The 16,058-nt window shown below is 42.8% G+C and overlaps 2 protein-coding genes across 5 annotated transcripts; one reads left to right on the plus strand and one right to left on the minus strand.

Moving 5' to 3' along the window:
• The first annotated feature begins 3,936 nt into the window (after positions 1-3,936).
• Positions 3,937-12,017, plus strand: LOC121596070 (flocculation protein FLO11). 4 transcript variants are annotated; one of them, XM_041920684.1, is made up of 6 exons: positions 3,937-4,023; positions 6,404-6,884; positions 9,612-9,855; positions 10,009-10,142; positions 10,222-10,411; positions 10,479-12,017. In XM_041920684.1, exons 2-6 carry the CDS (start codon positions 6,676-6,678, stop codon positions 11,886-11,888), a joined length of 2,187 nt encoding a protein of 728 aa, XP_041776618.1. In that variant the 5' UTR covers positions 3,937-4,023; positions 6,404-6,675; the 3' UTR covers positions 11,889-12,017. The 4 variants fall into 4 exon arrangements, with proteins under 4 accessions (XP_041776618.1, XP_041776617.1, XP_041776616.1 ...); XM_041920683.1 differs by having other exon boundaries at positions 3,985-4,063; XM_041920682.1 differs by having other exon boundaries at positions 4,001-4,078.
• Positions 12,018-12,260: 243 nt separating this feature from the next.
• On the minus strand, positions 12,261-14,662 carry LOC121596072 (HEAT repeat-containing protein 3). The gene is made up of 2 exons (XM_041920685.1): positions 13,970-14,662; positions 12,261-13,900 (listed from the first exon to the last, which is right to left on the minus strand). The coding sequence occupies exons 1-2, from the start codon at positions 14,571-14,573 to the stop codon at positions 12,534-12,536; spliced, it is 1,971 nt and encodes a 656-aa protein (XP_041776619.1). The 5' UTR covers positions 14,574-14,662; the 3' UTR covers positions 12,261-12,533.
• Positions 14,663-16,058: the final 1,396 nt, after the last annotated feature.

Below are 16,058 nucleotides of genomic sequence, written 5' to 3' on the forward strand. Positions count from 1 at the left end.
GCATTGTATATAGTGAATATACGTTAGCCTCTATAATTTTTCAGCCGTAAAGGGTTTTTTACCATCCCCGAAATATCCCCAATAATTTTTCAGCATGGAAGGAATGGTTCATCAAGAAGCGATATTGCTCTCCCCTTTTTGTTTTGAACTTTTAAAACATCGATTATTTTGTTTATAAAATTTCACAATGCTATAATTTCGGTGCAAAAAATATGTATTTTCCAGGCCCGCAGCTTTCAATGTTTTAGTACATTTGGCCCTCTACCACAAAAGTTTGCCGGCCGCTGGTTTATGTTGTTATTGTTAATTAATTTCATGCTAAAGTTCCTCCAAATGCTCATACGGAGTTAAAAATACATGAAATTATTATGTTTTGTCTATTTATGTTATGTTTTCCTTGCACAAATAATTATTTAAAATACAGATGTAACCTGAACAAAAATTCTAAAATACTAAAATACAGATTAAAAAAACAGATGACAACAAACAGTCAAACACTTTTATAAGTAGCTGAATATTTCCCCCATTCGTAGATAAATACAGATGGCCTCCAAGATACGCGAAACCTAATATACCCGGAACTGGAAATAAAAGATTGTCTAAATTTGACAATTCGTTGAGCAAATTGTACTGATTTGATACATCAATTGTCTAATGCAAAATAGATTTCCTTTTGATTGAATTTAATTGAATAAAAACCAACAATCAACAAAACATGTGTAGTGAAAATTATATAACCCGTCAAACATTGCGAGGGTTGCGAGTAGTATCATCTGCTCCAAACATTATGATAATTTAAGTAATCTTTGTTTTTTATTCATTTTTTTTTTGCTGCTTTATTTGTCGAATAGATCACTATTTCAATTGCTGTGGGTTTTTTTAAATAAAATGTTAAAATTCAGGTGTTTAGTATGCTACAATTTGCACCGTTATATGCTCTCGCGGTGCTATAATTATAACCTTTATTATATTCTATTTTATTTTGCAAAAATTCACAAAAATTTATAAAGCGATCTTTTCGACAAATAACACCGCAATAAAAATAATTAATGAATTAAAAAACAAAGATTATTAAAACTAACCTAAGATTTCGAGCAGATGATACCACACCCAACCCTCGCAATGTTTGGCGAGTAACTGCTAAAACTAGGGGCGAAAAAACTGCCAAGGCTCGTAAGCTCTTTAATGCGAGGGCTCTGGGGCTGTGAACTTCTATGGCGTGCGAGCCCTCGCACGCCTTCGCAAATCGCTGTTAATTGCATGGCGGGAAAATAATTCATGAAAATTAATTATACATTAACTCTATTTTGGCAGAACATCGTGAAATTTGACTTACACGATTTCTTCACAGTCCGCATTATTAGCGTATTTTCCGAACAACCTGTAGTTCATTCGAAATTAGTGTTAAAAGCCGAGCGGCTTTCCCGTCAAACATTGCGAGGGTTGCGAGTAGCATCATCTGCTCGAAATCTAATGTTTTTAAAAATAATCTTTTCGTTTCATTCATAAATTATTATGTTTGCGGTTTTATTCGTCAAAAATATCATTATTTAAACTATTGTGGATTTTTGTAAAATAAAATGTCAAAATGCAAATGTTTAGTATGCTACAATTTGCACTGTTATATCTGCTCTCGAGGTGCTATAATTATAACTGCTAAAACTAGGGGTGAAAGAACTACCAAGGCTCGCAAGCTCTTTAATGCGAGGGCTCTGGGGCAGTGAACTTGTATGGCGTGCGAGCCCTCGCTCGTCCTCGAAAAACGCTGTCATTTGCAAGGCGGGTTAGCATGGTACCGACATATTTGAAGAAATTGTATTTTATTTTTAAACTCATTTTGATTAGCCTTAAAGAACTTAGTCTTTTTAGTCATGTTATGCTAATATAATACGTGCTATCGATACAAACATAAATGTTAACGGTAATATAATAAATGGATAAAATAGAACTTTCTAGATATGCCTATCATTTATTGACCATTTTGGATTGAGTTAGTGTTATAAATTTTTACATAATTATAACAGCAATTAACGTTTACTTGGATTAAATGTGTTTTAATCCAATTCATTTTATTAAATAATACCAAATAATTCAATGTTTCGTCGAGGTGACCAAGTCATTCCTTTCTTTCATTATAATTTTTGATTTTTTATTCTTTGTCTAAACTTTGTAACCACTATCACTAACATTTTTATTGCTGTAAAACATAGTTTGTGAATGAATTGTGTTTGAAAATTTAAAACAAATGAACCACCTATTGAACTCGTCGATCATATCGGCAACATTTAACACACGGCATTAAGCTACGCCTGGTTCTGACGTCACTGCCCGATCAAAAGCGCCGATCAGTACACGAACGATCACGATCACATCATGCACGAACGATCACACCTCCCAAGTAGCAACCGAAGCTTTTTTCTCCCAGTTTCAACCCCCTCATGTCCACAAACTGCCTTCGCTTACTATTCCTATCCCGTTTCTACATTCCACAACGTTTGTTGCGTTCTCACTCATCAGGGTGTTAGTCAATTCTCTCTTGCCACACGAAGAGAATTCTCCTGCACACTTCGTGTGTTTGATTCTACCCATCCCTGTTGAACACACGTCATTTTCTTCCATCGCACTCATCAGGGTGTTTGCTCTTTTCCATCCAAGCCAAAGAGCGACTTCAGTGTGCTCTGAACCGTGGACGTGAGAGTGTGTGTTTGTGTGCTGCGTGAACTATTTTTCCTGCGTGAAACACTTTCCATACTGCGCCATCCGCGGTGTTCTTTCTGCTTTATCGGAGGACAAATTGTTATCATCTAATTGTTTCGGTAAGTGTCCTTTTCTAAGTGTCTAGTGTTATGTGACATTTATTCTAATTAAAACATTGCACTTTACATGTTTCAGATGTGTGCTGCTACCGCTAGCTGTTCTCCAAACCTCTTCAAATTGCAACACTGTGTGCACAGGCGTTCAAGGTTCAATTGATCCTCGAGCACAAAGGTAAGTTTGTCACATCTTTAAATCAAGTGTAATTTTTTTAACAAAGTGTGTCTATTAATTGTGTACTTTCATCAACAGCCTTCATACAACACCGCGGTTGAGGCGCGTCAAATCTGATGACATCTTTCCTGAACCAAGCAGGCTGAACACGCGCACCACCACGGGCTCCAGCGCGGTGTGAAGAGGAAAGAAGAAAAGACAGAATTGGAAACAGCCGCGCCAGGCTTCCAACCACCGTGTGTGTGTATGTAAGTATGTGAGAACACATGTGTGAATCCTCTTGTGGGAACTGCAAAAAGAAGAGAATAAAGAGTGTGAAGCAGCTAGACTGCCGCAACCAAATCAAGAGAGTGAATTCTCATTTCAATCCGAAAAACTGGGAGAGAGTGATGACATGGGAGAGAGAATAAAACTAGAAACACGAGAGAGGGCCACACGAAGCGCTTTCGGGTTTTTTCGCCTTCGCGCACATTTTGCTTTATGCGCGCGACTAAGTGAGCCTTGATGAGCGCGATGGCTCCCATACAAAGGCCTTCGGCTTTGCTAACTGGGCTACTACCGTATGTATGGAACAGTGCACGAGCGCAGTATTGAACACAGAAGAAACGTACGAAATTGTGTACGATCCCATATAATTTCTGCGTGAAGTTTTTCGATTCATATCAATAAGTACGATGAAATCGGATCGGATTGCTAGGAAGAAATACTGGAGGAACATAATATTCAATTTAATCTTAATATTTAAGCAATTTGTACCTCAGGAATATTTGCCCTTATTATGCTTACAGCCGTAGCCGTAGAGACTGTATTATGGAATAAAGCCACTGCAACCTTCCTTTCTCTTAAAACCCTCAAACCCATTCTATTCAAACCATCCCATTCAAACCAGCAATGCTGCTACTACAAAATGCGTTGCCCACACTGTAAAACATGCTGTGTATTAGTGCGGCCTTTCGAACGTCGCCGCTTTCGCTTCAACACGATTGCGCTGGCGATCGCGTTCGTAGATTTAGTAAGTGACTCAACACAAGAAGAGTGAGTGCATTTTTCCCCTCCTCGATCAAATATCTTCGAGGTAGCGCGAACAAATGTAAATTTTTTGCTTTTAAAAATATACACAAAAAATCCCATTTCAATGAGTGCTTTATACTTAATGTTAACGTGTTTGATATTTCTGATGTGAATATTGTTTTCATCGCTACATGATCATAATAGCTGTGATATATTATAACATCTACGTACGGTTTTAAAAACATCTATCTTCAATTGAAGTGCAGTGTCGTGGTCAGCTCTTAAAGTAAAACGAAAAGACTCTTTTATTTCGCTTAGCCTTAACCTTAACGTCGCCAATCATTGTGGAAAGCGAGTTGGAAAATTTTCCACGTTTCGGAAAAGCGGATAATCTTGAACGCAGAACGCAAAACCACATACTTGTCTGTGACTAAAAATAGGCGCTCTATACTTGGTGCTTTGGGTTTTCTCATAAGTAATACGTATCTCGATGTGCTGTGTGGTCGCCCCATGCGAGCTCGGCCAGTGTGTGTGTGTGTGTGTGTGTGTTGCTGGCGTGGCGCAGAAAAAAAATGTTTACAAATTGGTTAACTTTTTAAAAACGTCGATCAAGCATAGATTTGCGCCATATGCCACGAGTCAGTGATCTAGCTGGATTCTTTTAATTTGACAGTTTAAAAAGGCTCACGGTTAGGATTTGGCAATTCAGTGGCTTTGATACGGGATTTTGATGATCAGAAAATAAATATAAACTGCCACACGCTAGCTAGAATCGAAATCCCAAACCAACCGTCCCCGTAACAACAAAGACCGGAGGAAAATCGTTCCAACGTCTGTGAATCCAAATTTAATCCCACCGTTGCAACATCATCTCCACACACAACCAGTGCTCCAGAAACCGTGTGTACCGTGGAGGCAAAGCAAAATAAAACATAAACAACCGTTATCGTTCCATAAGAAAGCACGGATTGTTATTAGATCTTCTCTCGGTGTATGCGTTCAGATGGTGGGGTATGCCCGACGACGACGATGCAGGGCAGTACAGTATTTGTGTCCCAGCCTTTCTTTTGCCCATTATTGTGTAGCACCGCGTTAATGCGGCAGGCTGGCCCCGGAGGCAACGCTATTGTGAGGTGGCCTAAAAATGACCATTCACGCATCGACACCTCACTCCTACTACACTGACGGCTGCTTGATGACGTCGAACGTTGTCAGCTGTTCGATGCATCATTGGACTGTTAATGACCTCGACGGCTAGGACGGAGGTTCATTTTTGAGTGTCTTTATGCATTTAATGTGCTCTTGCACGCAAACCAGTTACAAAGTGGCTCATTGTATGGGGTTTACATTAGAAAGTGTTTGTGATAATTGTTCAACCAATGGCCTGATATCCCCGAAAGCGTCTTCATTTGAGAAACATTCTCAATAAAATAGACACGAACTGATGTTTCGAGCTGAATTGTTATCTAATTACGTACGGTACACGCTATCTATCGCTTCTTTTTGTTTGTTGATGAGCCTACAGTTACATCACCTATCATTAGCACACACCGTTGCTGGCTTCCCCGAGAAAAGCTCACGTCCCCGTAGGAAAAAAAGAAACTTCATCAACCGTTATTATCATACCCGTCCGATATCGGTATCGAACCGTCTTATCAATCGGAGGTTCTTTGTACGGGTACGTTAGATATGGAAAAGCCTCGGGATCGTACACACGGTCGGCTCCCCTCTGTTACACCGACATTCGTTCCAAACTTCAAAGCAGCTTTGTGAAGAAAACACTCTCTCACAAACATACATAAACTCTTCCAGCACGGAGCATGGAGAGGGTACCCACTGGACCTGAAAGTGTGGTTTTTTTTTGCACCCGCCTGGTAATTTGCTAATGATTGCTGAACGTGACTAGCGCTGACCGGGCGTTCGAAAGGTGCAATGGTAATAATTTCAAGCCCTCTGGATGGTTGGATGGTTCCGTCGTTGACCACTCCACTGTATCAGCCCGACTCGCTCGCCTGGGCGAAACAAAACTAAAAAACACAAACAATCACCAACACCAAAAAGACTAAGAAAATACAAACAAACTAACGGTTAGTGATTAAATCGGTGAACAGCGCTTTCGTAACCACCGCTACGCCGTTACCGCGTGCGCGATCAAGTTGGAAAGCAGCGTTGCAAACGGTTCCAATCGTTACCTTTCCCATGTGTCCTGTGGGGCAACTACCGTGTTGCCCATTCAGAACCTCGAGCCCCGTGGCATCCATCGTGCGCACCTCAAACAGGCAAACACAGCCCTCAATGACGCGGTGATAAGATAAACGGGCGGACGCTGATAAACGGGATCCGTACGGGCACAGCGCTCTAACAACGTAGCGCGATTCTTACCTATTCTCATTTACCATACCAGGTTCCTACAGTACATCTGAACACGCTGGACATCGGCGGCTAGTCGCTGGTGGATCAGGTGCAAATCGGTCCTACAAAGGTGACCGTCGAGTCGATTCGGTGTGTGGTGTGTTGTCGTAGTTCCTAAGTGCCAAAAAACGACCCGCAAACAGTGAACACAGCGGAAACGAAAGAAGCGTCCGCGAATCGTCCGAAAAAAGTGAAGTGCATGACATCACCAACCAGATCCGAACAACCGTGCCAGTGAATTCCATCGTGAGCGCACCTTCCAGAATGACCGATCTCTCCCGGCACCACCATCACCATCATCAGGGCAATGGGTTCGGGTCCGGCAGCAGCATACACGACTATCCCGAGCATCTGAATCCCTTCTACGAGGATGAAAATCACAAACGTCTTCGCTTTTTGGAGCACAAGCCGGCACCAAAATCCCAGCGCCGCGGTAGCTTGTCCAGTTTGCGCGATGGACTCCGGGAGCTATGGTAAGTGGTACGGTTTCTTCACTTGTGGGTGGGCGACAGGGTAATGGGCGAGAGCCGTTCCAGTGGGACTATTGCTGCTGTGCCGTCCTCTAATTAGCTTATTTATAGTTGTCGCTTGAGCATGGTAATTCGGTCGTTGATTCGGGATGCTTATGGAGACGCAAAATTTTGAACGTACTGCGACAAGAAGAGTGTGATCTCACACCCACTAACCCACTAAAGGGGGCTATTTGTTCGGCGTTGTTTCGTTGGCTTTGCCGGCTATCTGGATTACATCATCACGGGCGGTGAAAAGACACCGATGACCAACACACGCCATTTTCTCCACCCTCTCAACAATCAGCATGATAGAATGGAACAAGTGGCCAATGCGGACTTTTAGCCGCTTTGCATTAAACAAGGTCCTCACTTATCGCAAAATGCAATCACAAGTAGCAGTGGGTTTTTATCTATGGAAGTGCAATTATATGACGCTAGTGATACACTCTGATATCCACAACCAGCAAAAACACAATACTATCTCCACGTAAGCTCTGTGGATGATAATTGATGTTGATATGCTTACGTGCACTTCCGCCAGAGACGCTAAAACAATCGGCATCGTTTGACACCTAAAAGGATGCTGCCATAGGATAGGGTTGCCGTCTGTACCATGCGCTGCCCACCAATTTACACCTTGCCCGTGTGATTTGCCTTTTTTTAAAAGAACTTCCTTATTATTTTCCGTCAGGCAAATTGCGCACAACAATACGCTTGGCTACTGAGCTTCTGGCACCGTCCTTGTAGCCCCAAAAGCGCATTAATTTATTCTAAACCATGTGCTAACCCAGCTCCCACCAAACCAGAGCGTAATTAAATCTTTGAAGCATCAATTGAAATGCCTCCCAGAAGAAGAAACTTATCGACTCGAAAGTGTAATTACTCATATAGAGCTGCTCTCCCACAGTGCTGTTGCTATTCGTTATTGTTCTTGTTGCAACACGATCAACAAACGATCATCGTGTATGTAGGAGTGTGGAAATTTACATACAAATAACGCCAACATTGTCTTCGTCGTCGTCGTTGTCTATGTAATGGGAGCAGCTGAAACCCACCCACCATCAGTAAATGGTTGATGGGAGAATTGAGATCATGGGGATCGGCTGCTAAATTTAGCCATTTCTTCTGAACGCAGCTCATTTTTGCACTCTTTCTCAAGTGGCTTCATCTTGAATCTTGATTTTTTTAAATTATTATGCCTAGCAATCCCACATATGCCACTGAATAATGCGTTGCTTGAAGAAAAAGGGGAAAAGAATACGCTACAAATATTGTTTATCTTCATCGAAATTACTGAGTGTTGCACATGAACACATGGATCAATCAATGATTTTGGGTGTGAACGGTCAATCTATACAGACAGTGGGAATCCACACGCGAGGCGGTCCCGTGGTACAGTCGTCAACTCGAACGACTCAATCACATGCCCGTCATGGGTTCAAGCCTACAATGGACGTTTCCCCCGTAGCAAGGATTTGACTATCCGGCTTTTGCGTGGTAATGGATTAAATCTCGAAAGCCTGTAATAGGAGGCCGGCATGATCGCGTAGAACGTTACTCCAAATATAAGAAGGAATCCACACTCAGGATGGCTAAAACACGTTAGGAAGGATACGAAGATCACAAACTAACACTTGTCTCTGAACTAAAATATCGAGAAAGAACTGATACAGCATGCCTAAACACCACACATCGCAAAGCTTTAAGCACAATATTGACCTTCATATATGTGTTACTTCACAATAATAACAATACAATAAATGTAGAAATCTACTAAAAAAGTAGCTATTGTCATTCATTGCTCACTAGTTTTTTTCTTCTACCTACATATAAACCTATGTATAGCAAACCTCTACAATTGATACCAAGAAATAATTTAACTGCATTTTAAAATTTGCTTCAGTTCTCCGCTCACTTTATACCATGCGACTTCCGATGCAACGAGGACACATAAATCAACTTACGTATTGGTATAGTGACCGAGCGCTTCCTCGCTTGGAATTAAGACCCATTGAAGTGCTGCTTTGCATTAAAGTGCCTCCAGCCATATTGTAGATGATCTTTGTGACCCGTTTTTGAGTAAGATACAACTGTACGGATGTCTTCTAAAGATTTAATATAACAGAGTGCTTTAACGTTTGCGTTTAAACCGATTATTCATTTTGGACTACACATTGTTTCTGCAATATTATTCTTCCGTAGTGGGATTTAAAAATGCTCATTTATGCTCTCGATCACCTAGACCCTAGCTGTCGGATTTAGCCCCTTACACCACAATGTTCTGCTTGTGCTATGTGTATGTGTATGCGTTTTGCGCTAATTGAAATGCGACCTCCATTCGGTTTGATTCGTACGTTCGGCGAGACACAGCCGCGTCAAGTTCAGTTCAGCTGACCCAGCGGCATACAACCGGCTTGAAGGTTTTGTCAGCAGCAAGACGTAAGTCACACGAGGAGCGGGACAACATTTTAATTGAACCGCATACTGGACTACCGGAGTAATTGAGATCGTTAGGGTGTTTCGGTCCCGGAGGCTATAGTGCTTTAAGAACGTTCAATAAATAACGTAGACGATCGACAATTTAACGAAATCGATCAACACATCAGGACAGCAGCACAACGCTCCAACGTATCCCAACGACTGACTTGCTCGATCTAATTTTCACATCCGATATTAATCTGTCCACAGGCAATTTTCATCGATTCGCTTTGGCAAAAAGCGCTCATCAACGCTGGGCATTAACAAAACGTCCGAAAGCCCTCCACCGCTGCGAAGGGATACGTACGATGTGGACTCCTTCGCAAGTACCAGTGGTTACCGCAACACGGTGAACGCTCCCGGCTATGGAACGACACGCGAAAGTCAGTCGTATACCACAACGCCGCTGTTCGTACGCCAAACACGATACCGCAGTTCCATGCAAGACCGTCAGGTTAGGTTCGACCCCAGTGTAGACTACTGGCACGATCATGTCAAGTGCATCGGTGCATTGTCACATACACTGAGTGCACAACCGTGCTCTGACGTTTCAAGCACAACAATACTGATAAATATAATTGTATCTGTCTCTCCACCTACTTTGCAGGACAACGGCGGTGAAATTGGATTTATGAGGAATGATCGCTACCGCAGCACCATTCAGAATGGGTTCGCTACGTACAACACCGGAATGGTTACGTCTACACCGCGAAAGAAGCAAGCGCCTCCCACACCGTACGGGTAAGAGAAACGGGAGCATCGGAATCAGTTGGCGGAAACAGGAATTGCAGTAAATCATCAAACATGTTTATCTTTTCAGCACAACATCACGAGCGGGGCAGCAACAGTACAACAACATCAATCCTTTCGACGCGGATCTGGAGCCAGAAGGGGACACCCTGTCGACGGTTAGTGTGGACAGCAGTTACAGCAGTACGCTACGATCGCGCACCTCCGGAACAAGAACACGCACGAAGCGGCGGGCACCACCACCACCTCCAGTGGCCATTGTAAGCTTTACAGCGTATTCCTGAACAGTTTTCGTCATCATTTTAATATCGAATCCTTCATTCACAGACACCTGCAAATCGCGTTGCCCCAGCACCAGATGAATCATCCGTCGTAGATGAGGCTCAAAATGAAGACCTTCGCAATCTTACCGCCGAAATCGAAAGCTTTGTGCGTATTTCATCCAGCAACGTGGACACTTCCACCAAAGATACATCGACCGTACGAACGGATGCGATCGTGGAAACGCGAGGGATTAAACCCCACGATCTTAATAATAACAGTGCACAATCAGAGATTCCTACTACAGTATCGACGATAGAATGCGAAATTGTGCAAAATAGACGAACAGTACAAGGTACGGAACATGAATCATCACAGATTCAGAAGGAAACCAACATGGAACTACAAACAGTACCAAAGGAAGAGAAAAGTGATGAAGTACTAATAGAATCACCAAAACCAACAGAAGTGCATACTAGCACAACGATTTCTGTTGACACAGCTGTAACGGGTTCTATCGAAACAAGCCCCAAGCCTTCACCCAGAAAAAAGGTGGACAAAACGCAAACTGAAATTACTGCTGATGCTGTCACCACTACTCCCCAGCCAGACGTTGATTTTGAAAATCTCGCGCTGCCTGAAACCCCAGTCCCAACGAGAAGGTCAAACCGTGAAAATCGCGAGAAATACATTACTCAAGATGTAGCTACGATCCACAAAACGTCGTACGAAAAGCATACCGTGGCACCGAAAGCAGCCCTCCCATCAACCACCGAGGAGGGAGATGACGATGAAGGTCCAACAACCACGATCATAGTGGATAACTTGCGGTACAAGCATAAGGTGGCTCCAATTCATACCGAGATTAGCACCAAGATCGAAAATGCACGCATGAAAATAAGTGAATCTACCGGCAACCTCCCAACGATCGCGAACGAAAGCGGCAACAACGACAGGCGCCGCTCTGTTAGAGATATTATCGAGTCAATCAATAAGAGTCAGAGTATGCTCAAGGTTAACCACGATCAGTCGACCAATGGTTTGCACGAAACACAGTCAACTGACAGCATGGCACGAAACATACGGGAGCTCAATGAACGCGAAAGGGAAATTCAGAACTTGCTGCAAGATATCGACACACGCTATGGGGTGCATAGTGCTGAAGGTGATAATACGCTCAGCGAAGTCGCTACTGCCAGCGAACATCCAATGCTTTCCGACGGTCGAGGATCGTACTATGATAACTTAACGGATGATAATCTTAATGATAACTTGGACGAAAAGAATAACGCTGCTTCGGGCTTCCGCGTTAAGAAAAGTCCCACCAAAACGGTGCTCATTGCGGAAGGTGACGACCAACAGTTTCAAGATTGTATCAATTGGAACCCGCTACCGAAACCGAGACGTAGCCATATTTTGACGGAAAATGGAGCAGATGCCCAGCAGGAAGCAACGATATCTAATGCACCATCCTGATGTGCCTTCTACTAGTTGTTTAACTATTTGTTCGATGTTGTACTATTGGATAGAATATAATGCGTGATTGTACTTTAGGGACACAAAATAGAATAAACTTTATTTTGCAATATTATTTATACCTAAAAACTGGGACTAATAGCAACAATTTTAAATTAAATTAAATATTTGTGGAATATCCTGCAGGAGCATTCTGCAGTAGATGGTTCTAAAATTTGAAAAATTAATATTTTTAATATGAATTTGCACAATCAGTGAAAAATTCTTTCTTTTACTTACAATTTTAAAACGATTTTGCGTGTATGATATTTATTTACGGTATGACGACGTAAACAACATTGATAGAGACGGCTCAATCACGAACAATAAAAATAAATTTTGAAAAATAATCTGATTGCACTACAATTTTTATTGTAGATGCATTACAATTTTTATTGTAGATGCATTTATAATCAAATATGAATGATTTAAGCGAACCAAACGGCACATGATTGAAAACAAAGTTTAATGCATTTAGAACGTTAATTCAACAGTACTTGCAAACTTTGTTTGTATTGGCTTTAATAGATTGTATTGACCTGACTTGACATGAACTTGACTTGAACTTGACTTGAACTTGATCTGCACTAACACTTCCAAGCACGGTTACGATTCCATGTTTGGTTTGAAGTTTTTCAATTCCGTTTCTAAATATTTACAAAACCGACTCAAATTGGTACGTACCGTACTGACTGCCGGGAACCGGTCCCCTAGCTGTCGTTTGTCTCGTTTCAACTTTTCCCTCATGATGCGATCCAGCTGCTTGCACTTCGCTATCATACCTAGCTCATGCATGATGGAGTGCCAATCATTGTCGGCAAAAATGTCCATCATTGAATCGAGCGCCTCCGCCAACACCCAAACGTCCTCTTCGTTGGCGCAAGTGTTCAGCACGAAATCGATGATAGCTTTCACGTGCGATTCGGGCAGCAAGCATCCCAAAATACCCAGCATCCGCAACCAGTTTGCCCGAATTTCTACATCCTCACATCCCGTCACGCCGTTCAACATTAGTTGCAAATCATTCTCCGTCATTTGCTGGAACAGTTCGGGGCTCTTGCGCAAATGTTCCAGTGCAGCACGCATCAGTGACGTCGATGCTTCCAGCAGCTTCTCGTTACGTTCACCCTGGAATACTTGCTGACCCAAGTCAATCCATACATTGTAGACAGCCGCTGGCCCGCCCAGATCCTCCGTTGAAATGTTGTTGCACAAATTGTGAAGACACAACATGGCGGAGATCCGCATCCCGTCCAGCTTTTTCAGCGTGCCCTGCTCCGACTCAACCAGAATTTGGTACACATTCTCAGCCACCGGTTGCGCCTTCTGCCATAACTTCTCGACCAGTGCGAGCGATTTGATAGCTTCCAGGACTTCTACCGGCACCTTGTCCGTGTTTTCTACGCTTTCATTCAACGTGTTTGTATCGTAATCGTACACGCTTTCTGCATCTGATCCACCATTATCATCGTTTTCGTTGCCTTCACTCTGCCAGTCATCTTCCGAGGAGCAAATGTTGGTCAATATTTCGGCCGCTATTCGTTGCGCTTGCAGCAGCCTTCCGACGTTGCGCACTTCCAGCTCTCCCTCCGAGGGTAAATCGGCCTTTCGTCGACGCTGGTGCGATTGTGCTTCCGTTTCTTCGTCGAAAACCACGTCATCGGTTACTTCCAAATCGACCACATCCTTTTGCGGTTCAAGGGGAAGCATACTGGTTAGATTGCCCAAAGCTGACCGATGGTTCGTTTCCAGCGTTTTCGAAACACAGATCAGAACTTGACTCGTGTGACTGTTCAAAAGCACCGGAACATTTCCAATAATAGCGGCGGCTAAGGTACGCAGCATTAACGATGAGTTGTCCGCCACATCGATTGCCAGCAGCGATGTAAGCTCCGATCCATGGTTTGCTAGCACCCGCCAGGATGACGCATTGTCTTCGGAGACCACCAGCAAGCATTGTGCTACTGCAATAGCTATAAAAGAAGTGAATGATGCGCGTTAAATAATCTTTATTACAAATTTGTGCTCCCCTTCGCACTTACCTATTTCCAGCCCATACACGTTATAATTAAGAAAGGTTACGAAATTCTCCAACAACTGGGACTGATTGAACGCATTCAAAGCGTCCGATGTGCTTTCACACAGGTTCCACAGCAGATTCACGGCTTGCAAAAACGTATCCGAATGCTCATCCATCTGGTTCTGCATATTCTTATCGAATGTTGGCGTCCACTGCCCATTGCTAGGGTACCGGGTCAGCAGAGCCAACAGCGGTGTCAGCACATCTTGATCGACCATGAATTCGCACAGCTCCACACTGACCACCGAAACGTTTCGTAACGCACCGGCAGTGGCATGCCGTACACTCTTGTCCGGATCCACCAGCAAAGAAGAAGCTATCCGAATCACATTATTACCCACCAGCTCACCCACGTTGATCTCGCCCTGGCAGATAGTGGCCAGTGACTGCAAGCCACAGATTTTTTCCTCCGTGACGGCCGACTCCAGCTGCTCCACGATAGCTTCGACCGGAGTGCCGGATTTCTCGCTTCCGCCTAGACCCTGTTCTATCAGTTCGTTTACGTCCATCAACCCGGTAGGGTTGGTTTTATTACGGTGTGTTTTTAATTTCTTGGCTTTACCCATTTTTGCAGCAGTAGAAACGAGAGTCGAATGCCGGACCACCACGCGCAGCAAACTAACGAAAACAATTGCACGTGTTTATGTCAGCTGTCATGCTGTCAGTGTGGCCAGATTATTTTGGCAGATTTCGGCATGAGCTTTGTTGAGAATAGTGATGGGTAATCCGGAGCGGAGTCATGGATCAACTCCGACTCCGGTGCGCAAAATATGACTCCTGTTCCGGATCATAACCGGATTTGACTCCGGTTCAGTCCGAATCAGTCCGGATCAGTTCGGATCAGTTCATGTAAATTGTTACACCTATTCGTACATATTCGATGCCTTACTCGAAAGTCAATGAACTTATAAAGAATTGTCTAAACAATGATGGACAGTCATTTTGGGAATTAGCAATTGCAACGTCAACCTAAACTACTCGCCTGGACTCTACCGGACTCGTTCTGACTCAGCCGAACTCACAGCCAATTTTGGCACGCTAAAGATCGCTGCTTGAATTCGCCTTTTGCAGTACATAAACAGCATCAAAGTTCCAGGTGGGTCTTTCAAACAGCGCTTAAACAGCTTCCTTATGCCAGGATACCGGGAATTATTTTTCTTTGCGTTTTATTTTCAAGCAAGGCGTCATCAATAAAATAAACAACACGATATGTGTTTTGTTATGTGCATGTTTATTTTAAAACTCTAAAAGCTCTTGAATTTCACATAATTTTAAATAGTTTACTAAAAAATCACAATCACTTCGCTCAATATTCCTTCTTCCTTTAACTTATCTAACTTACAGCAGCAATGAGATTATTGCCGGCGTTTGTCTTTGACACTTTGACAAGACCCACCTTGTACTGATGTCATGCATTAAAAGGCTATAAAGTTTCACCAAGTTTGGTACACATTCTTAACAAGCCTTAAAGTTCGATCATGAACCCTACACATCAGGCTAATCAGCCGTAACCGCAGGACTCCACACAGCATAACACGGAGCGCAACATAACAATTGACAGCTACCAAACGTTTCACAAAACGCTTGGAAAAGGAGGTAAAGCGTTTCATTAACTGTCGGTCATCGCAGTAAGCTGGTAGTTTTTCTACGAGCAATGAGCGGCCTACTAAGAATATTCAAAACATGATATCAGCAATAAAGCGTTTGGCAGCTGTCAGTTGTTATGTTGCGCTCCGTGTTATGCTGTGTGGAGTCCTGCGGTAAAATTCCAAAGAGTACCGTGTGCTTGTTAAAAAGCTTTATGGTTCCATCAAGTATCGTTTCATCTCTTAATCATCCAAAAAGTTCGACATCGGACCAATTTTTCGTTAACCTTTAAGTTGGCAACCGGATACCCGGGTATTTTTTTCAACTTCGAACTGCAATAACTTTTGATTAATTGATTTTATTGACCTGAAATTTTCCGTAGCCTCTCAACTTTTAATTTATGATTTTTTGGTGCATAAGTTGTAATTTCAAACATCCTGTAAGTATTTTATTTTGATTTTTTT

This window comes from Anopheles merus, chromosome 3R (genome assembly GCF_017562075.2).
Source record: "Anopheles merus strain MAF chromosome 3R, AmerM5.1, whole genome shotgun sequence".
In the NCBI taxonomy this organism is placed as follows: Eukaryota; Metazoa; Arthropoda; class Insecta; order Diptera; family Culicidae; genus Anopheles; species Anopheles merus.